General features: G+C 35.0%; 1 protein-coding gene across 1 annotated transcript in view; it reads right to left on the minus strand.

Moving 5' to 3' along the window:
* The window catches only part of LOC147396677 (purple acid phosphatase 23-like), a 28,578-nt gene that overhangs the window by 4,662 nt on the left and 524 nt on the right, over positions 1–23,392 (minus strand). Inside the window, exons 2-7 of the mRNA XM_086451714.1 lie at positions 22,681–22,733; positions 22,364–22,555; positions 4,707–5,043; positions 3,517–3,734; positions 3,168–3,358; positions 1,597–1,878 (exon numbers count right to left, since the gene is read on the minus strand). Of these exons, the coding sequence (XP_086307840.1) occupies positions 1,597–1,878; positions 3,168–3,358; positions 3,517–3,734; positions 4,707–5,043; positions 22,364–22,555; positions 22,681–22,733 (1,273 nt within the window). The remainder of the gene's footprint in view (positions 1–1,596; positions 1,879–3,167; positions 3,359–3,516; positions 3,735–4,706; positions 5,044–22,363; positions 22,556–22,680; positions 22,734–23,392) is intronic.

Here is a 23,392-nt window from a genome sequence, read left to right on the forward strand (position 1 = left end):
GGGTATTTAGTGTCTTTCTTTGTGATTTTTATGAGAACATTGGGAAGTCTAGGTTTGAGGACCAAACTATCTCCAAGGGTCTCCCAAAATCCTATAAATAGGAGATCTACTCAAGGCACAAAAAAAAAAAAAAAGGAAAAGAATTAGAGTTCTAGAATTCTATTAAAATCCCTTCTCAAAGTTCTCTAGCCTTCCATTCTTTCAAAAACCTCTCTAAAATCCATAGAAAGAAAACCCAAGAAGAAGGCTAAGGTAAATCAAGGGACCCCCGATAACCCCCCTACTCTCACTGCCCTCTCTCTTATCTTTCAATCATTTTTCCTTTATTTACATGCTTTCTAGTTTAATAATGTAAATTTTCTAATTCCTAGCTGAAGGCTTGGGGGTAGAGAATAATCACTCTTTGAGGTAATCTCCCTCAATAATTCCTCAATAAGCTCCTTGAGAGCATTAGAATAGTTTGTCTCAACTTTTATGCAATTTAAATTTATAGTGTAGATGTCTTACTTTCTTGCACTTTAAGTGTCCTAGAATAATAGTTCCTTTATTTTACTTTTCTTTGATGGCAATAGAGCTAGAGAGTAAACCCTCCTTGGAGGTAATCTTCTCTTGCTAAGTCCATCTCATACACACACACACAAACACACACACACACACACACACACCACATTTTACTTTACAAAAGGATTAAGAGTCAAAGGTGATGATCTCTCTAGATCTTCACCTAACTTTCTAAACCAACAAAAAACAGTCCCATAAAGGACACAACTCATGCATGGAGGTCTCTGGTCTTTTCAATGGTGGAGTTCAACTCATAGACACCTCCTAAAGGCTAAACCAACAAAAAAATGCTCCCAAGTGAGCACATAAGTTTCCAAAAGAGCTTTTAGGTTCAAAATAGTGGAATCTAAGTGGATTCCCACCAAAACCTAGGCTCATAAAAAATTCCAGCAAGCTTTCCTTCTCACTTTTAGCTTGCTCATTAGTTTAGTTGTCCATTTTCTAAAAATAAACTATAGGCAATCTTTCCTAAAATTCTCTATAACTCCCTTTACTTTCAAAACCTCAAAAAAGAGTTTTAAGTACTTCATTTATGGTCATATTGGTAACCACCTTAGGATGGGAGGGACAAGGTGCCTACACCTTCCTTGTCCCTCAACCGAGCTCCTCTACTTAGAATCTCTAGGAAGACCTTTCCCATTATCCTTTTGGATATGAGAGTTACTACAAGCCAAGGAAAATGAATTTCAAAACATTTTGTATGGTGCCAATTCACACTTTAATTGAATGGTGGCGACTCTAAAACCCAAGTAGATGAGCTCAAACCTTCAAAGGTTTCGAAGCCCCCCCCCCCCCCCCCCCCCCCCCCCCCATGTATCTACAATACCCTTACATGTTTCAATTCCTCTTCAGTGAGCCATGTTATGTGCACATAGACAAGACTGTCTAAAGGGTTTCCCGAAAGGTCAACACAAAAAAACTACGAGGCATACGAACTATTATCCTATTGTCAACAAAGGTAAATGTGTACAGCAAAAGACCTTTTGTAACCATGTTTGGACTTGAATGATTACACCTTAAAGAATCGGAAGATACCTCTAGTATTCCATGCCCAAAGCTGCTTTCTCTAAATGCACTCCACTCTGGCTGTTTGTCCCAACAAAATCTGCCTTTTGCAGGGCCTGATGAGAAATTCAAATGGCATAGCCCTCCAAATTCAGGAACGTTGTCTCCGCTGGAAGGACACTTTCCCGGGTCATCCGCGTGCTCAACATCAACTTTTTCTATGTTCCCACCATCTCCAACTGTTATATAAACAGGACCACATGGATCCAATGTATAGTTGAACACTCTATTCATTCGCTCATAAGCGTGCACCTGTCAAGCATGTAAAGGATTAAACCCTGTTTAGCTTCCTTGGTAATTTGTTTATAAAGACACTTGCCCAACAGTCCTTCATGATTTCTTTGAAACTTGGAAAGATAAGCAGCAATCTTCTACAAATTATTCATTTTTTAAATGCAGTTACACATGCTTTGGCTGTAAAAATGATGATGGAAGAATATTTATAATTCTTATTCAAATCTCTTCCACAATAGCAGAATATATCCATACAACATATTATCAGAAGATGGAAAAAATGACAATAATTTGTGAGTATCTTCCTTGATAAAATAGTTTAGGATAGACCTCTAAGAACTTTTTGTATAAAAATCTGCATATTTAACAAAGTTAAAAAAAATGATGATGGGTTCTAAGAAATCTAAATAACACAAAGATGTTAGATTTCATTGCTAATTTCAAATTTTTTGAAGGATAACTAGATCTTGTCTAATAAAGTTTTTAAATGTGATCATAATGGGATGCTTCTTCATTGACTCCTACAATGTCTACAAGGGTGTTCTATCATGCCTTCCCCAATCTCCAAACTGGGGATGCTTGGTGCTATAAGAGTTAAAAAATCCGTGAAAGGAAATCTCACTAATGTCCTCAAAGTTGATTTGTTTAAATAATTTTCATTTCTTCCTCTCTAATAAGTCTGCCATGTGGTTAAGAAGATGATATAATAATCATTCCTTCCATTCATTTCCATTTATAGGGAGATTTAAAAGTAATTTGTATTCCTTCTTGGCCTAAAGTGTATTCTTTAGGAAAGTGGATGACTTATATGCTAGTTCGTATTTTGTGCATTCTAGCAACCCAATAATTGTTCAGGTATTGAATGTGAATGGATGATGTTTAACTATCATTATTGGGACAACGATAATGAAAATTGTCGTCTTATGATGGATTCTCTTTGATTAGATAAAAAGAAGACATTATCTATAGCGACCAATGTGACCCTGCAGATGTGACCAACCTATGGTTTCATTCTTGATGATCGAATGGAACATAATTCAGTATTTTGAACCTTTAAAAGATCACAAAAAAGTTTTCATGAACAAAAAATCAAACATGGGTGACTTACATGACCACAAGAGACAATGACGACACCATGTTGATACAGAGTGCAAATAACTATACCTAGGTCAAAAATAAGAATAAAAAACTTTAATGGTTATATGTGAGAATAGAAAATAACTTGGTTTTTGAAGTTTGGAACAATTAATACATGATCAAAGAATTGCATGGTCCGTGCAAACAAAGTCATTCAACAATTGACTTACATGACCAGAAAAGACAATGTCAACACCATATTGATACAAAAGTGCTTCCATTTCTTGCCTCATGCATTCAAATTCCTGGTAGTGTGAAGAATAACTATTATACCAAGGTGGATGCCATGTAGCCACCAACCACGGAGTCACACTGCGGTCTAATTGATGTAAATCATCCCTTAGCCAAGCATATTGGGCACCTGTAATAAAGATTTCTCTTAATATGATGAGTTATAACATAAGAATTATGTTACCAAAATAAAATAAAACCTAGTTTTCTCACATTTCATGAAAAATACAAAGTTTTAAGTGCTATCATCTACAGTAATAGAGGGGTCAAATAGAAAACATAGGTCACCCGTGCTGTTGTAATCAACATATGCTCCCAACATGATAAAATGTATTCCTCCTGCATTGAATGAGTAGTAGAAACTACTGTTGGATCCACTCTCTTGTGATGGAACAGCAAATCGTGCCCGGTATGACTCAAAAGTGATCCCATTTGCTTGAGGCTCGATCTCGTGGTTTCCTTCAATGACCATCATAGGAACTCTTGAGATCAAGGGCTCCATAAACCTAAATTCCAATTCAACCATGTCAATAATAAAGCTACATGAAATGATTCAATTTGAAGTAAAATCTCACTAATTTTTGTGCTTGGTACACAAATTTCTGTATTTTTAAGCATATCTATCTAGCCAATAATAATGCCACATGACATGCATCAAAAGCTCTTAACCAGAGACGAGGGACTAAATGTATTTGACTAGTAAAAATTCAAGACTCTTTTCTAAATATATAGGAAAACCTAGTGCCTGTGTGGAACTTAGGCTAGTCCCCGTGATTTAGCTCATGTCAGACTTACCCCCAATGAGCCCAAAGATTTCCCTCAATGCGCTCACATGGAATCACAAGAGAATTCATACATACTTGTATTAACTCTTGGAAGCTATACTCACTCTTCAAGCTTGGTGATCCAAAGGGGATGATTACAAATGAAGACTTCTCCCCTTTATATAGAATTGGTGAGGATTTTGTAGAATGTTCTAGACAACATAAAGTAGGTGGAACTTGGAACCATAATAGTTTGCTAAATAGAATTTTCATCAATAAAACTTCACAGGTAAACAAATTACATTGGTGAGAATCCAATGCCCTGAAAACCAACAGGTTCCTCTACAAGGTTCGTCCACGGAGGGTGAGTAAGAGACTAAGATCAAGTCAATGGGCAACAGGTCAATATTCCTGCACTACTCCTTGTTGGTCCCCAGTGATAGAGGAGGCTAGGATAGCCGAAAGATGGTCCTGATCAGGATTTTCCTACCCCCAAGAGGTAAAAGAAAGTCCTTCCCTTTGGGCTGCTCATGGGCGAGGAGGGATTCGAACCCCCAAGGTGAAAGCCATTTAAATTGTTAAGTGACAGCACAGTCTCACATGATGTTTATAAAACTTCAGTTGAGAGTCTACTTAAAGATTCAGTTCTAGTCATAACTATGCCACGTATGAGACTATCAACAAAAATGTAATTTTTCTAGAAGACAAGATTACCTTCCCCACCCATCCCAGTGGGGTTGATATGTCTCTCTAATGGGTGCAGCTGGGAATGCACAGGAAAAGCACGAGGCTCCTTTGCCACCTGTAGTACGGTACTGATTTGCATAACTTAAGTCCCCAACCATTAGTATCATAGAAGGATCATTCTCGATTAGATGATCAATAGTGGTAGTTGAATTGCTTGTCAAGCCTAAATCTCCAATAACTGCTATTCGTTTAGGATACATGTTCGGGCTAGGCAACGGTAAAGTTTCAAAGATGTGTTCTTTGCTCATAGCTGATAAAGAACTATCCCCACACTTGTAGTAGTAGCTTATCCCAGGTTCAAGACCTACAGAAAAATGGGACTCACCAATCTTAGTGGCAACTCAACACACATGTTTTATGAAAAATTAATGAGTTTTCTCCCTTTTATTTCTTTTTTCTTTTTTCCTTTATAGATTTTTCGGTCAACGCTTTTTGGGTGTTCATGAATCAATAGGTTAACCATCTTAACAAGATGAGATGTGCCACCGTGTTATCCATATGGTTTTGAATAATAAATTTGAACATTTTCGGCTCATAATTATTAACTTCGTTACGCTATTTGATGAAACGTGGAAAAAAACCCTTAAAAGCAGAGCTCACTAGAAGCACATTGGGTAATATTGTCATTAAGATGATCTAGTGGTATCATTTCTAGCATCCATGTTTTTCTTAAAATCTAATTCTTGATTCTATTATCAAATACATCGGAGTTTCTTTTAGAAACAAGACAACTCTCGTCGTAATGACAAACACTGTAAAAATTAGCTTCCACTAAAGGATAAAGTGCAAAACATCTTTTTTTTTTAAATCTAATTCTTGATTCTATTATCAAATAGATCGGAGTTTCTTTTAGAAGCAAAACAACTCTCGTTGTAATGACAAACAATGTAAAAAGTAGCTTCTACTAAAGGATAAAGTGCAAAACATCTTCTTTGAAGGAAACAAATTTTGCATGCACATGCGAAGGGACAACACTAAGAAATCATCATTGTAAAAGGTACTACAAGTTTCATATCCATGAAGGTAACTATTAAGAATCTACTACAGTATGTGGATGCAGAAAATTCATGAAATATTCACAAGGTTGGTGCTTGACATGACTTTAACTAACTGCATATATTGTGATGAAGAAGGGCAAACAAACATAAGAACATTCATTAAAGAACTTGATTAACTCATGAATTTTTATTTTTTTTTGATCGTTTTTTTTTTTCTTCAATGGGTAAGCTGGACTTGAACCCATGACCTCAAAGTTTAGTTGCAATATGTCAACCAACTGAACTATGGGTCTAAGCCCCTTATGAAAGTTAGCCGGCTAAATGAACCAATTACAGTATAAGCCCCTTAACAACTGACCAGAGGCCCAAAAGATAACCACTTCTTTTTTTATGAAAAAAGGAGATTTTATTGATACGTGGTTGAGGTGACCAACGAAAAAAGATACAAAGAGAAAAAAGCAAGAGAAATACGAAACAATTATGACACATCAATCCTAAAAACCCACTCCCATCTAAAAAAAAAAACAGAAAAAGATAACCACTTTGAGGAAATGCATTCAACTTTCACAAATGTTAAACTCTATGAGTGATGTAGCCTTTCTTTAGCCATTATTTACCAGAAGAAGCAAGTTAGAGAGATTTAGACCTATCGTTATTTGATGCCAAATATTTATCATTTTTTTATCAAATGAAATTATTGGTGATCCAAAGGTACAAAAAACTAGATTGATGAGGCAATGCAAAAATTTGCTGGTACTCCATTTTATTTGATACAAATATACAATACACTTTCAACAAAAAAAAGTTGCAATCAATCACAGATTTGCAATAATCCCCTCTCTCATTCTACAGGGAATCCATCAATTCCCAGTGTTTATAGATTATTCTCCCCCTTAGCCGCACTATGCTAGAATCATACAATGGATCATCTCCTTTCTCACCCATGGCCAGATCCCATTTATTTACAGAAGCTAATATTTTGTTCACTTTTCAAAAAAAAAAAAAAAACAGAAGCTAATATTTTGTTGTAGACTAAATCCTTTCATTAGTTTGTTTTTTCAATCCCAAATTGTGTTGGATGATCCAACTCTATAGCAAGCATTCCATAATGTGATTCCATTCTTACATTCCAAACCTAGTCAAGAGTTGAAAATTCCAGATGGCTCAATAAGTCGTTGTTGTAAAATTCATAGTTTTAGTGTCTTGTTGGGGGCAATTTTTGAACTCAATACTTCTTGAGTATTAGTTGTGTAGACCTCATCTGGTGAAACCTAAAGCTAAAGAGCTTTTTCATTTCGTGTGAAAGTTGAAAGTAGAAGATTTTCTTTACTTTCTTGTTTGTGAGAGTTGTAGAGACAACTTTCCAAAACTTTAGTCCCATATCGAATAAATACAAGAATAGTGTTCAACTAATAAAGGATCCCACCCTCCCTCTTGCTTGGATATGAGTGAGAAAGAGAGTGGGTCTCGCGCGCACATAGGGGACCAAAGCATTGTGGGACTGTTGCCCATTGTGTTTGGGGCCAACATGCCAGAAAACCTTAATGCATGCACGTCGCACATATAATAAAACACACACACGCACGGGCGCTATGCAAGGCTCGGGCTTGGGTTTGGGTCATTCTTGAGGATCTTTTTGCTCAAATGTTAATTGAATTTTTATTCGATCTCAACCATCGGTCTCCTTGATCTGTTAGAATAACAGTTTCCATTCTTTAATGTGTTTAGACTATTAGCGTTTTCTACCATGTTGGGCCACCTCCATTGTTGTGAGTTATGATTCTATGTTTTGGTTTTGTGCTCTTGAAAAAAATAGATTCTAAATAATAATAGAATGTAAAAGTAGGAAAAAAATTGGAAGAACTTATCAGTGACTAAGAGATGGAGAAGTTGTCCTTGAAATCAATTTTGCCCCCTCATGATTGAATCCACAATGCAATCGGTCTCAGGCATTTGATTTCTAAGATTCAACAGTCATTCTCCTTGATTTGTTAGAATAACAATTTCCATTTTTTAATGCATTTAGACCATTGGGGTTCTCCAACGTTCAAAAATGGGCCAATAAAGGCCCAAACAACTACCTCCATTATTCTTCAGACCGTTAGGATTTTCTAGCCCATTGGGTTTTGTGTGTATAAAAAGGGTTCTTTCCCTAATGTTTGAGACACATATAATTGAATTTTGATCTATTCTTCTCTATTGTTCTGTCTTAAAGGGTTTTTTTTTACCGTTCTTTCTAAACAACATTTTGTTCTTTTACAAATATTAGGCTACTTGTACAATGTTTGATTTGATCTAGTTTGACATAGATCTACTATTTCTGAGTGCATGGTTAGCAGAGAATGTGATCATTGAATCTTGGAAACCAAACGCTTGAGACCGATTGCACTGTGCGTTCAATATTGAGGGGGCAAACTTGGTTTTAAGGACAACAGTTTCTTCGTGCCTCAGTTACCGATAAGTTATTCCAATTTTTTCCTACTTTTACATTTTACTATTAATATGTGTATGTTATTGTATGCGTGACATGCGCACGTTAAATCTTTTTGACATATTGGTCCCAAATATAATGGGTTGCAGTCCCACAGTGCTTTGGGCCCCCATGTGAGTACAAGGCTCACTCTCTTTCTCACTCCTATTCAAGTAAGAGGGAGAGTGGGATTCTTTATTAGTTGAACACTAGTTTTATCTTTATTCGATGTGAAACTAAAGTTTTGAAGGGTGTTTCTACAACTCTCACAAACAAGAAAGCAAAGAGAATCTTTGACTTTCAACTTTCACAGAAAAGGAAAAAAGCTCTTTAGATTTAGGTTTCACCAAATGAGGAAAAACTCTACAAACCTAACATTCAAAAGGTTTTGAGTTCAAAACTTACTCCCAGCAAGACACTAAAACTATGAATTTTACAACAATCCCCCACATATTCATAGTTAGAAGGAAAAAAAAAGTTGCTTGTACAAGGTGAAATGCTAAATATCTAATGCCGATGTCTTTTAGACTTAATCGACGCTTAGTATAGGTAGACAAAACTTATAGGGACTTGGTATAAATAGGTTACTTAACCCTTTCCCTTTTAATGTAGGTTAACTATCATATCATACATATCTTTCTTTCTAAGACTGATCAAGTTCTTATGATTTGACACTTTTCAGCCATGTGTTGAATCTTGTCCTTTCATGAATGCTTTAAAATACTTGTCCATAGTATTCATAGGAAGCGGTCCTACTCCCACATTCACATAGGTAAGCCTATTGAGTGTGTTCTATGACTATTACATATCACCTAAATAGGTTAAGGACTTTCTTAAGAACTTTCGCTCACCCTTATCTTGTCATAGATAAGTACTACTTAACACCATAGGAAATGGACAAAGAGTTTATTAACTCTTTTTCACTAGTGTTTCACCAATTAGTTCAGTGAGTTGTTATTACCCATTAAATCTACTTCTTGGGATCTCCATTAATATAGATAGGGTTTCCATCACAGTCTAATTATTTACAAAAAGCTTTAGTCCCATTCCCCTCGATGTTTAACTCACTAATTCTCTAGTTAGTGGTTTTGTTAACGGATCTGCTAATTTGTTTTTTGACCTCACAAAGTCAATAGCAATCACTCCATCCGTCAATAACTATCTGACACATTATGTTTAAGACGTATGTGTATACTTTTGGCATTGGTTTCTCTCATAAGGAAATACCTATCAATAGGTTTTTAAGCCATTCAGCCTCAGTTCCATCTAACTCTAATGTAATAAACTCTGATTCCATTGTAGATTTAGTTATGCATGTCAGCTTGGATGATTTCGTGTGAAAATATAACCACTAGTAAACTTGGATTCATCAAATTCTGATATCCAGTTTGCATCATTGTACCCTTCTAACACATTTGGGCTTCCATTAAAATGTAAGTCCATATCCATGGTTTCCCTCAAATATCTTAGAACTCTCACTAATGCTGTCCAATAATCTCTACTAGGATTACTAGTGAATCTACTTAACACTGTTGAGTGCATATTTTTCTCCACTCTCGGGTGAGTCATACCCAATTAAGTCCCGTGACCTTCTTATATTCATAGTTCTCCCCTTCTCCAACAGATCGGTCTTTTAGAGTAGTTGGTTGGTTAACATGGTATCAGAATGTTGGTTCATATAGGTCATGGGTTCAAATCTTTCCACCCTTATGAGTGAGGGGGAGTGTTGAGTGTATATTTTCATCCACTCTCGGGTGAGTCATACCCTAGTTAAGCCCCGTGACCCTCTTATATTCATAATTTTCCCTTTCTCCAATAAAGTGGTCTTTTGAAATAGTTCATTGGTTAACAAACACCTCCACATCAAAAGCTATATCTGGACAAGTACGTTCATTAGATACATCAAACTCCCTATGATCTTAGCATATTCCTTTTGTGAAACACCATCACTTCTATTTTTCTTTAACTTCATGCTTAAATCTAAAAGAGTCAAAATAGATACACTCTCAAAGTGCCCAAGCTTCTTTACAACTTTTTCTACATAGTCACGTCGATATACTACAAATCCTTCATATTTCTTTGTTATTTGAACCCCTAACATGACATCAACTTCTCCCAAAGCTTTTATGCAAATTTAGAATTTAAGAAAGATTTAGTATCCTCTACAACTTTCACATTTTTTCCCAAAGTCAACATATCATCTACATACAAGCAAATGATTACACCAAGTTTGCCACTAAATTTGCTATACACGCACCTATCACAATCATTGAAGATATATCCATAAGATTTTAGCACAAAATCAAACTTCTCATGCCATTGTTTAGGTGCTTGTTTTAGCCAATATAAAGACTTTACTAATCTACACACTTTGTTCTCTTGGCCAGGAACTATATACCCTTCAGGTTGTTCCATATAAATTTCTTCTTCTAAATTACCATTTAAAAATGCCGTTTTGATATCCATTTGGTGACAATTAGCTTGTAAATCGAAGCTAAGACTACTAATAATTTAACACTAGTTATCCTTGTAACTAGAGAGTATGTGTTTGATAGATATATTGGTATTTTATATGTGTGTCATAAGGGTATATATGTAATTTCATTTGTTTTCTAATTTTATATATATACTACGGTTTATAGTGAGAGAGTCAAGTTCGACTCCTCCCACTTTCTTCATTCTTTTCTTCTCTAAACCTAATCTGATTTTCTACATGATATCAAAGTTTTTCTAGTAATCAGATTTTGGTTCTCTCATCTTCTTCCGCATTTTTTTTTCTTCTTAGTATAAACCAGATTTTTTAAATCTAATTTATACCTATTATCCTCGTGGTGGTTAAAATCCTCCAAATATGGGATTTTATTTTTGTGATTGGAAAATATCCCTAATGTGATCATAGATCAAGGGATTTTCGTCAGTTATTAGTGGTTGGTAGTGGTGTGGTGTGATAGTTAGGTTTCATATTGTTTTTCTGACCTTCAAGATACCCTGCAACTTCATCTTGAGAGGTATTCGAGATCTGCGATTTTATCTTGAAAGGATTTTGGAGCCTTGCGATTTTGTCTAGAGGAGTTTTAGAACTCTGTGACTTTACTGGGATAGATTTATCTCTGTTTTTCAGATATTTTTCGCAAACCTTGGATATAAGGAATTCGTGTCGAGGAGATTTTTCAGTATTGTAAAATCATAGTTTTTATTTCATGTCATAGTTTTTTATTTCATATATTTTTGAGGATAACTTTGAACTCAAAGACTTCTTGAGTGTTACTTGCAAAGAGTAGTATTTTCCTTTTTTGGTGAAATATAAACTAAAAGAGTTTTATTTTTCCTTTTTTGTATAAGTTGAAAGTCAAAGATTCTCTTTGCTTTATTGGTTATGAGAGTTGTAAAGACAACTCTTCAATTCTTTAGTCCCATATCGGATAAATACAAAAATATTTTTCAACTAATTAATGATCCCTCTCTCACTATTGCTTGAGTGTGAGAAAGAAAGAGACTGGGCCTCACGCGCACATGGGGGCCTAAGGCACTATGGGACTGTAGCCCATTGTGTTTGGGGATAACCCGTTGAAAAACTTTAGTGTGCGTGTGCGCATACGATGCATGTGCAGGGGGGGTGCAAATCTCAAAAAATTTAAGTTTCACGTGAGTGCGAGTGAAAGGCCCACTTTTGTTAAATTTTTATTTAATCTCAACTATTGTGTTGCTTGTACAAAGTTCGATCTAATCGAGTTTGTTGTAGATTTGTTATTTCCGAGTACACAATTAGCAAACAATAACTGTTGAATCTTGGAAACTAGACGCCTGAGACCGACTGCACTAAGGATTCATTCCTAAGGGGGCGAAATTGGTTTTAAGGACAACGACTTCTCCGTGCCTTAGTCACCAATAAGTTCTTCCAATTTTTTCAAGTTATTTACATTATACTGTTGCTTATAATTTATTGTTTCAACAAACCAGAATCGGAATCTCTAACAATCTTAAAACCAATTTTGCCTATATCCTATTTCTGTTTTTGAACTTTGAAACATGGATGTCAAACCAGAACATGTGAAACCTGATTTGTTGAAACCAGAACCCTTTAATGGAAAATTTTACCGAAGATGGAGCCAGAAGATGCTCTTCTTCCTTTAAGCTCTTAATGTATTATTCTTACTCAAAGGAAAAAAACCTGCAGAAACAGAGCCTAATCTGTAGAACTGGATCAAAGCAGATGAAATTTGTAGGAATTATATTTTATCTTGTCTTGTAAACACTTTGTATGATATTTACTGTGTATGAGACTTCTATAGACTTGTGGGTGGCATTAGAGAAGAAATATGTAATAGAAAATGTGGGTGTCAAAAAATATGTAATTAAGACATTTCTAGAATTTTTAATTGTCGATGGGAAGTCGATTATAGACCAAGTGAATGAATTTCAAAACATTATTCACAAGTTGCCAGAACAGCTAGTAGTGTCATCTCTAATTGAGAAACTTCCCGAAAGCTAGAATGAATACAAAACTAATTTGAGGCAGAAGAAAGAAAATCAATCTCTTGAAGACCTCATTGTCCACATCAACATAGAAGACACTAGTAAACAAAGAGAGAAAAATGGTAAGGTTAAACAATATGTTACCAAAGCCAATCTCATAGAAGGAAACTCTCAACCATCTAGGTTCAAGCCTAAGAAGGTTTTTAAAAAAGAGGGACCAAGGACAAAAAATATTGTTGGCTTCAAGAAGCCAAAAGGCAGCTGTTTCGCGTGTGGTAAATCTGGTCATCATGCAGTTAAGTGCAGATTCAGGAAAATCAAGGAAAAATTGAAAGGGAATCATGTGAATCTAATTGAAATTAATGATGGCACAATTATTGCAATTCTCTCCGAAGTCAGCCTTGTGGAAAACCTAACGAGTGGGCGGTTGACACTGGTGCTACAAGGCATGTGGAAACAGGGAGATGTTTACTTCCTACAATTATGTAGGAGAAGAAATGATCTATTTAAAAAACTCAAGAACATCTCAGGTTGTTGGAAAAGGCAAAGTGATCATTAAGCTGACTTCTGGGAAGACACTAGTACTCACAGATTTCTTCATGTTCCTACTATTAGAAGAAATCTTGTATCTGGGTCTCTTTTGAACAAAGCTGGAATTAAACTTGTGTTTGAGTCGAATAAACTAGTATTGACCAAAAATTGGGTATTTCTAGGAAAAAGACACTGTAATGGGGGTTTGTTTGTACTTAATATTATAAATGAAATTGCATCATCTTCTGCTTACGTGTTGAGTCAATTTCTTTATGGCATGGTAGACTAGGTCACACCAGTGTAGGAAAATTAAAGAAATTGAAGGACTTTGGTATTTTACCCAGTTTAGAAATTAAGGAATTAGATAAATGCAAGATTTGTGTAAAATCAAAATTTACACATAAGCCACATTATAACATATCAAGAACATCTTCAGAACTTCTTAGTCTTATTCATACTGATTTTGGAGATTTTAGAAATCTTGAGTCTAGAGGAGGTAAAAGATATTACATTACTTTTATAGATGATTATTCTAGATTTACAAGAGTCTATCTTCTTAGAAGTAAAAAATGAAGCACAAGATATGTTTTTGAAATATAAAAATGAAGTAGAAAATCAATTAGATAGGAAAATTAAGAGACTAAGATCTGATAGAGGAGGAGAATATGATTCTAATCTCCTTAGTCATTTTTATGAACAATATGACACTATACATGAAGTCACGCCTCCATACTCATCTGAGTCAAACGGAATAGCTGAAAGGAAGAACAGATCTCTTAAGAAAATGCTAAATGCGTTACTTATAAACTCTAGAATGCCTAGTAACATGTGGGGAGAGGCTATTTTGACTACATGTCACATTACTAATAGAATTCCCCATAGGAAATTAGGAAAAACTCTTTATGAGCTTTGAAAAGGCTATGCACCTAACTTAGGTTACCAAAAAGTGTGGGGGTGTTTATGTAAGGTAGGACTCCCAGAAACCAAAAAGATGAAGATAGGATATAAAATAGTTGATTGTGTATTTTTAGGATACTCTGAAAATAGTACTTCATATAGATTCTTAACCTTAAGATCTAATGAACATGGTACTGATAGTAATGTCATCATTGAATCTAAGGATGCAGAATTTTTTGAGGATATTTTTCCAATGAAGGTTAAATCTTATTTAAGTTCTAATGACAACGGAAAAATGGTGAAAGAAGGAGAAATGTCAATTCTTGAATCTTTTCCTAAAAACATAGATCCTAGTGAGATAGTAGAAGAAATAGAACCTAGAAGGAGTAAAGGAGTTAGAAACGAAACCAATCTAGAAGATGATTTCTATACTTATTTAGTGGATGATGATCTGTTATCTTATCAAGAAGCGGTGATATCTCTTGATGCTGTTTTTTGGAAAGAAGCCATTAACAATTAATTAGAGTCAATCATGTTTAAATCATACTTGGGAATTAGTGGAGTTACCCTAAGGCACCAAACCTATTGGATGCAAATGGGTATTTAAAAAGAAATTAAGATCAGATGGATCAATAGATAAGTTTAAAACGAGGTTGGTTGCCAAAGGCTTTAAACAGAACGAAGGGATATATTACTTTGATATGTACTCTTCAGTTACTAGGGTTGCTACTGTTAGAGTATTAGTAACCTTAACTTCAATTTACAAACTAGTAGTTCACCAAATGGATGTCAAAACGATATTCTTAAATAGTGATTTAGATGAAGAAATTTATATGGAACAACCCGAAAGGTGTGTGGTTCCTGGCCAAAAGAATAAAGTGTATATGTTAGTAAAGTCCGTATATGGGCTAAAACAAGCACCTAAACAATGGCATGAAAAGTTTGATTTTGTGCTAAAATCTAAATGATATATTTTTAATGATTGTGATAAGTGTATGTATAGGAAATTTAGTGGCAAGAATAGTGTAATCATTTGCTTATATATAGATGATATGTTGATTTTGAGAACAAATCTAAAAATAGTTGAGGAAACTAAATCTTTCCTAAAATCCAAATTTGAGATGAAAGATTTAGGAGAAGTTGATATCATGCTAGGGATTAAAATAGCTAAAAAAGATGAACGATTTGTATCGTCTCAAAGTTACTATGTAGAAAAAGTTTTAAAGAAGTTTGGACAGTTTGAAAGTGTACCTGTTTTGACTCCCTTAGTCCGAACATGAAGTTAAAAAAGAATAGAGGTGATAGTGTGCCACAAAAAGAATATGCAAAGATCATAAGAAGTTTGATGTCTTTAATGAACTGTACTCGTCTAGATATAGCTTTTGCTATGGGGGTGTTAAGTAGGTTCACTAATAATCCTAGTAAAAACCATTAGACAACATTAGTGAGAATTCTTAGATATTTGAGAGGAACCATGGAAATGGGCTTACATTTTAGTGGAAGCCCAAATGAGTTAGAAGAGTATAATGATGCGAACTGGATCTCAGAATCTGATAAATCAAAGTCCACTAGTGGTTATATTTTTACGCTAGGTAGAGGAGTTATCTCTTGAAAATCATTCAAGCAGACATGTATGGCTAAATCTACTATGGAATCAGAGTTCATTGCATTAGAGTTAGCAGGAACTGAGGCTAAATGGCTGAGGAACCTATTGATAGGTATCCATTTATGGGAAAAACTAATGCCATCACTGTGATAGTCAAGCTGCTATAGCCAAGGCTAAAAACCATATACATAATGGTAAAAGTAGACACATTCGTCTTAGACATAATGTAGTCAGGCAATTATTAATGGATGGAGTGATTGCTATTGACTTTGTGGGGTCAAAAAGCAATTTAGCAAATCCGTTAACCAAACCATTAACTAGAGGGTTAGTGAGTAAATCATCGAGGGGAATGGGACTAATGCCTATGTAAATAATTAGTCTATGATGGAAACAATCTACATAACTGGAGATCCCAAGAAGTAGATTCAATGGGTAATGACAAGTCACTGAACTAATTGATGAAGCACTAGTGAAAAAGAGTTAACTAACTCTTTGTCCCTTTCCTATGGTGTTAAATAGTGCTTATCTATGACGAGTTAAGGATGAACAAAAGTTCTTCATATAGTCCATAACCTTATTGGGTGGTGTGTAATAGTCATAGAACACACTTGATGGACTTACCTATGTGAATGTGGAAGTGGGACTGCTTCCTATAAATACTATGGGCAATTATTCTAAAGCATTCATGAAAGATCAAAATTCGACACATGGCCGAAAAGTGTCAAGCCATAAGAACTCGATTAAGAAAAGGGAAAGGGTTAAGTAACCCAGTTACACCAAGTCCCTATGAGTTCTGTCTATTTATATTATCGATTAAGTCCAAAACACATCGATATTAGGTATCTGATATTTCACCTTATATGAGTAGCAATTCCTTCTTTTCTTACTATGAATCTGTGGGGGATTATTGTAAAATTCATAGATTTTATTTCATGACATAGTTTTTTATTTCATATATTTTTTAGGATGAAGTTTGAACTCAAGACCTCTTAAGTGTTACTTGTAAAAAGTAGTATTTTCCTTTTTTGGTGAAACATAAACTAAAAGAGTTTTTTCCGTTTCCTTTTATGTACAAATTGAAAGTCAAAGATTCTCTTTGCTTTATTGGTTATGAGAGTTGTAAAGACAACTCTTCAATTCTTTAGTCTCGCATTGGATAAATTCAAAAATATTTTTCAACTTATTAATAATCCCTCTTTCACTATTGCTTGAGTGTGAAAGAGAAAGAGAATGGGCCTTGCGCGCACATGGGGGCCCAAGGCATCGTGGGACTGCAGCCCATTGTGTTTGGGGCCAACTCGTCCAAAAACCTTAGTGAGCGTATGCGCATACGATGCGGGCGTAGGGGGGTGCAAATCTCGAAATTTAAGCCTTACATGGGTGCGCATGAAAGGCCCGCTTTTGCCAAATTTTTATTTAATCTCAAACTGTTGATTTGCGCTATCACTTCTTTCTATCTCAACCGTTGATCTACGAATTAATGTGTTGACCGTTTGGGCTTTTTAAGGCCCAAACGACGTGTTTTCATTACTATTGTGAACCGTTGGGCCTACTGCTTATCAACTATCTTACCTTTGTCACTAGAGCTTAACAAAGGTTTAACTTTCATTAGGAAAATATTCTCAAAAAATTCAGCATCCCTTACTTCAATAATGACATTACTTCTAATTTCATTCCATTAGATCTTACGGTTAAGAATCTATAGGAAGAACTATTTTCAGAATATCCTAAAAATGCACAATCAATTGTTTTAGGTCTTATCTTCCTCTTTTTTATTTTTGGGAGTCCTACCTTACATAGACACCCCACATTTTGAGATAACCTAAGTTAGGTGCATAGCCCTTCCATAGTTCATAAGGAGTTTTTCCTAATTTCCTATGAGGAATTCTATTAGTTATGTGGCATGCAGTCAAAATAGCCTTTCCCCACATGTTGTTAGACATTCCAAATTTAAAAGTAATGCATTTAACATTTCATTTAGATATCTATTCTTTCTTTTTATCATTCCATTTAATTCAAGTGGGTATAAATGACTCACTTCATGAATAATTCAATTTTGTTCACAAAACTGACTAAAGAAGATATGAGTCATATTCCCCCCCCCCCCTTCTCCCTTTTATCAGATCTTAATCTCTCAATTTTCCTATCTAACTGATTCTCTACCTCATTTTTATACCTCAAAAACACATCTTTTGCTTCATTTTTACTTCTAAGAAGATAAACTCTTGTAAATCTAGAGTAATCATCTATAAAAGTAATAAAATACCTTTACCTCTTCTAGACTCAATATTTTTAAAGTCTCTAAGATCACTATGCATAAGACTAAGAAGTTCTTGATATACCATGGTGTGGTTTATGTGTAAATTTTGATTATACACAAATCTTACATTTATCTAATTTTTAAATCTCTAGATTGGGTAAGATTCCTAAGTTTTTCAATTTCTTTAATTTTCCTACACTAGTGTATCCTAGCCTAGTATGCCATAAGGAAATTGATTCAAATAAGAAACGCAGAAGAAGAGGCATTTTCATTTATAACGTTCAGTATAAACAAACCACCATTACAATACCCTTTTCCTAGAAATACCCCATTTTTTGTCAAAATAAGCTTATTGGATTCAAATACACGTTTGACACTAGTTTTGTTCAAGAGAGAACCATATACAAGGTTCCTTATAATGGTAGGAACATGTAGGACATCAGTGAGTGTTAGAGTCATCTCAAAAGTCAGCTTGATGATCACTTTGTCTTTTCTAGCAATTTGAGATGTTCTCAAGTCTCCCAAGTTCGTCCCCTATAGGGTTGTAAGACGTAAACAACTCCCTGTTTCCACACACGTGCCTTGTAGTACCAATGTCAACAGCCAACTCCTTAGAATTTCCTACAAGGCTAACCTCTAAGAGAACCGCGACTACGATGTCATCATCTGTCTCGGTCAGATTCACATGATTCCCTTTAGATTTTTCCTTGGTCTTCCTGAATCTACATTAAACAGCATGATGACCAAGTTTTCCACACACGAAACAACTACCTTTTGGCTTCTTGAAGCCAACAATATTCTTTGTTTTTGGTTCCTCTTTTTTGAAAGTCTTCTTAAGGTTGAACCTAAATGGTTGAAAGTCTCCTTCTACAAGATTAGCTTTGGTGACAAACTGTTTCACCTTACCATTCTTTTATCTTTGTCTACTAGTTTCCTCTATGTTGAGATGAACGACATGATCTTCAAGAAACTTATCTCTCTTTTTATGCCTCAAGTAGGTCTTGTATTCATTCCAACTTTTAGAGAATTTCTCGATTAGGGACGATGCTACAAATTGTTCGGGCAATTTAATGCCTTCATAGGTTAATTCGTGAACAATGTTCTAAAACTTGTTCACTTGGTCCATAATTAACTTCCCATCGACAATTAGAAATTCTAAAAATGTTTTCACGACATACTTTTAACACCCACATTTTCTGTTACATATTTTTTCTCTAATGCCCCCCAAAATTCTTTGGATGTCTCATACACACAGTAAATTTCATACAGGGTTTTTACAAGGCAAGATAAAATATAATTCCTACAAATTCCATTTGTTTTGTTCCAATTTTGCAAGTTAGGATCGGTATCTGTTGGTTTTTCTCCCTTGAGAACAAATAGAACATTTAAGGCTTCAAGGAAGAAGAGCATCTTCTAACTTCATCTTCGGTAAAACTTCCCATTAAAGGGTTCTGGTTTCAACAGACTAGGTTTGACATATGCAAGTTTAAAATCCATGTTTCAAGATGTAAAATCAAAAACAGAATATAGGAATTTTGGTTTTAAGATTATTGTGAATTATGATTCTGTGGTTTGGTTATGTATTCTTGAAACAAATAGAATCTAAATAATACTAGAATGTAAAAGTAGGAAAAAAGTGGAAGAACTTATCGATGATTGAAGCATGGAGAAGCTATTGTCCTTAAAACCAATTTCACCCCCTCGGGATTGCATCCACATTGTAATCAGTCTCAGGCATCTGATTTTCAAGATTCAACAATCACTCTCCTTGATCTATTAGAATAACAATTTCCATTCTTTAATGCATTTAGACCGTTGGGGTTCTTCAATGTTCATAAATGGGCCAATAAAGGCCCAAACAACTATCTCCATTATTCTTCAGACCGTTGGGCTTTTCTAGCCTATTGGGTTTCGTGTGTATAAAAAGGGTTCTTGCCCTATTGTTTGAGACACACATAATCGAGTTCTAATCTATTATTCTATATTGTTCTCTCCAAAAGGGCTTTTTCTCTACTATTCTTTCTAAACAACATTGTATTCTTCTTTACAAATATCTGGCTGCTTGTACAACGTTTGATTTGATCGAGTTCGATGAAGATCTGCTAATTCCAAGTGCACAGTTAGCAGAGAGTGTGACTGTTGAATCTAGGGAACCAGACGCCTGAAACCGATTCCACTGTAGATTCAATCTTGAGGGGGTGAAATTGGTTTTAAGGACAACAGCTTCTCCGTGCCTCAGTCACCGGTAAGTTCTTCCAATGTTTTCCTGATTGTATACTCTACTATTATTTAGAATTTGTTTGTTTCAAGAACACATAATCAAAATTCACAACAGTCATTACTTTCTCATATGTTTAGTAGTATCTACATGATGTGATTTTGACGATGACGATTACCATGATGAGAATAACTCAATCTTCAGTTGAATTATCCAACATGATCTCCATGTAGCCCCACATATGGATGTAAGAATGGAAGTAATAATATACTAACCCAAATAATAACAAACCATGTAGTCAGATGTTATGTTACCCTATTTTGCAAGCCGAAAAATGGAATGGATATGGCACTTAAGTATTTGACCCTGATATTACTTCCTTTTCAAAGTGTTTGGGCAAAATAGGTATGTAAGAACTTAATAAGTTGTACTTGGTGCATAGATAGGCCTGGGGAACATCTTGGAGGCCCTAAGAACTAAAACTTCATCATGAAGCATAATGTTGGAACCCACTTCAAGAGATTTATGTGCTAGGACATTTTTACTCCAAAGCATCAATATTATATTCTTACGTTTCAATTGATGAACTCCACTCATGCCAAATGGAAGAAAAAGGGTTACATCGAGTTGCTAGAATATGGAAAAAGTTTTCCTTTCACAATGGGATATAAATACAAATGTGTTGATTGAGATGGTTTTCATATAAAATGAAAGACATTGATGGCACCTGTGAGGAGTGATCTGATGTGGGTTACAGGTTCTACAAGTGGTATGGAAGGTTGAGTTGGGTATGAATTGAAGAAGTTAGAAATGATACGAATGCACAACCTTTAATAGAGAATATGAACATGGAAAGAATGGAATAGTGGAAAGGGATTTGTGCGGCCATCCCAAAAAAGTTGTAGTAGGGAATCGGAATAACACTTTGATGACGATAATGATGATAGAATTTATTTTGCATGGGTATATCATTGATGCTCTCAATCCTCAAATATTACAAATTAGAACATCTTGGCACAAACCCTAGTTCTTATGAATTTCATCTCCATTATAGGATCAATATATAATTCAAGAAATAAATAAACTTTTATTCTCTTATATAAATATAAACAAGGGGACTCTGCTTATGTAAGTTGTTTGGGGAGTTTTCTTTGAAGACTTATTATTTAGATGGGACTTTGTAGTGATGGTCACCTTGACCATTGCACTTTTTTCATAATATAATACAATCTATGTTTTACAAAAGAAAAAAAGAAAATGGAGGGGATGGATCTTCGGGATGGTGAGGAAATAAAGCACGAAATTTTGGTTTTAGAATTTTTTTGTTGATGATTTTAACTTTCTTTGTCCATATGAAGCGACTTTGCACAATCAAAGAAAAAAAATGTGCATTTGTCCTTAACCATATGATTTGATTCTGAGATATTTCATAGTACTTGTACACCAATTAATCAATTTCTTTCAACTCAGTTGATTAGGGGAATCAAGTATATCAATTGATCAACAAAACATTTTTATATCTGAAAAGTATTAGAGGTCCAAAGAATGAAACATGCATGTAAGATTTAAGAAATTATGCAATGGAAAGATAAACTTTCACAAATACACACACACAGACAAACAAACAAAAAGGCGCTTTTCATTAGTGAACAATCCCCCAATAATAATTGGTACAGTTTGGGTCCAATGGAATAATGGGAATTTATGATCATAAAATATTTAAATTACATGTTTAAATGATGGCTAAAGCATAATTTCATTTTATTCTAGAAGCCCGAATTACAGTGATTCAACAGTTTCTTATCTATCATAGATAGAACAAAGAGAACATCCTCACCATCATGTTATCTAATAATGGGGTAACTACTAGCCAAATTGATAATGTGAAGTTTTGTGATAGGTGTCTTGAATCTTGTTGGTGCTTAGTCACCAGGGTTTCAGGGTTTGGGGGTTTGAGAGAGAGATTTGGAGAATTCTTTTTTCATTGATTCCATTATTTGATTTGCGGTTTCACATTCACACTAAGAGATTGGAATAAGGTTTAAATTCACTAAAATCTTGGGTATCTTTATTGTTGTCACTGTTCATAGAGAACTAATGGCAAACAACTAATATACTTTTAACGAAAGACTACTAAAACCGATCACAATTGGATAAAAATTTCATACCTTCAAGCTTAACATGGTGAATTATACCGGACGTATAGTTAAGAAGGCCCTCGAACGGGTACAATTGACTATACACAGTCGACGTCCCTTTTTGTACAAATGGGTACTTCCCACTTTGTTTCCCGAACCAAACTTCACTAGCAACCGTTGAAGGATCAAGTGGGGTGACCTTAGGACCAATCTGAGCATCCCCTACACAAACAATACAATCAAAGTCAAAAAAATTATCTACCAATACTACATCAATGGGTGACCTTGGGACCAATCTGAGAATCCCTTACACAAACAACTCACACCCAATTCAACAAATTTACTACCAATACTGCATTTCTGAGTTGACGAATCAGCTTCGGACCAATCTGAGCATCTCCTACACAAATAATTCACACCAAGTTCAACAAATTTATATACAAATACTACATCATTGAGTTGAAGCATCAAGTGGGGAGACCTTGGGACTAATCTGAGAATCACCTACACAAACAACTCACACCCAATTCAACAAATTTATCTACTAATGAATTAAAGGTTCAAGTGGGGTGGCTTTGGGACCAATCTGAGCATCTCCTAAACAAACAACTCACACCCAATTTGAAAAATTTATCTACCAATACTAAATTACTGGTTTGAAGGATCAAATGGGGTGACCTTGGCACCAATCTGAGCGTCTCCTGCACAAACAACTCATACCCAATTCAACAAATTTATCTACCAATAAAACATTACTGAGTTGAAAGATCAAATGGGGTGACATTGGAATCATTTGGTGCAACTCCTACACAAAAATCTCACACCCAATTAAACAAATTTATAAATCAATACTACTTAATGAGTAGAAGGATCAAAATGAGCGACCATGGGACCAATCTGAGCTTCTCCTACACAAACAACTCATACCCAATTCAACAAATTTTATCTACTAATACTACATTAATGAATAAAAGGATCAAGTGAGGTGGGTTTGGGACCAATTTGAGCATCTCCTACACAAACAACTCACACCCAATTCAACAAATTTATCTACTAATT

The sequence above is a fragment of the Akebia trifoliata genome, chromosome 8 (genome assembly GCF_017979445.1).
Source record: "Akebia trifoliata isolate Shusen 1 chromosome 8, ASM1797944v1, whole genome shotgun sequence".
Lineage (NCBI taxonomy): Eukaryota > Viridiplantae > Streptophyta > Magnoliopsida > Ranunculales > Lardizabalaceae > Akebia > Akebia trifoliata.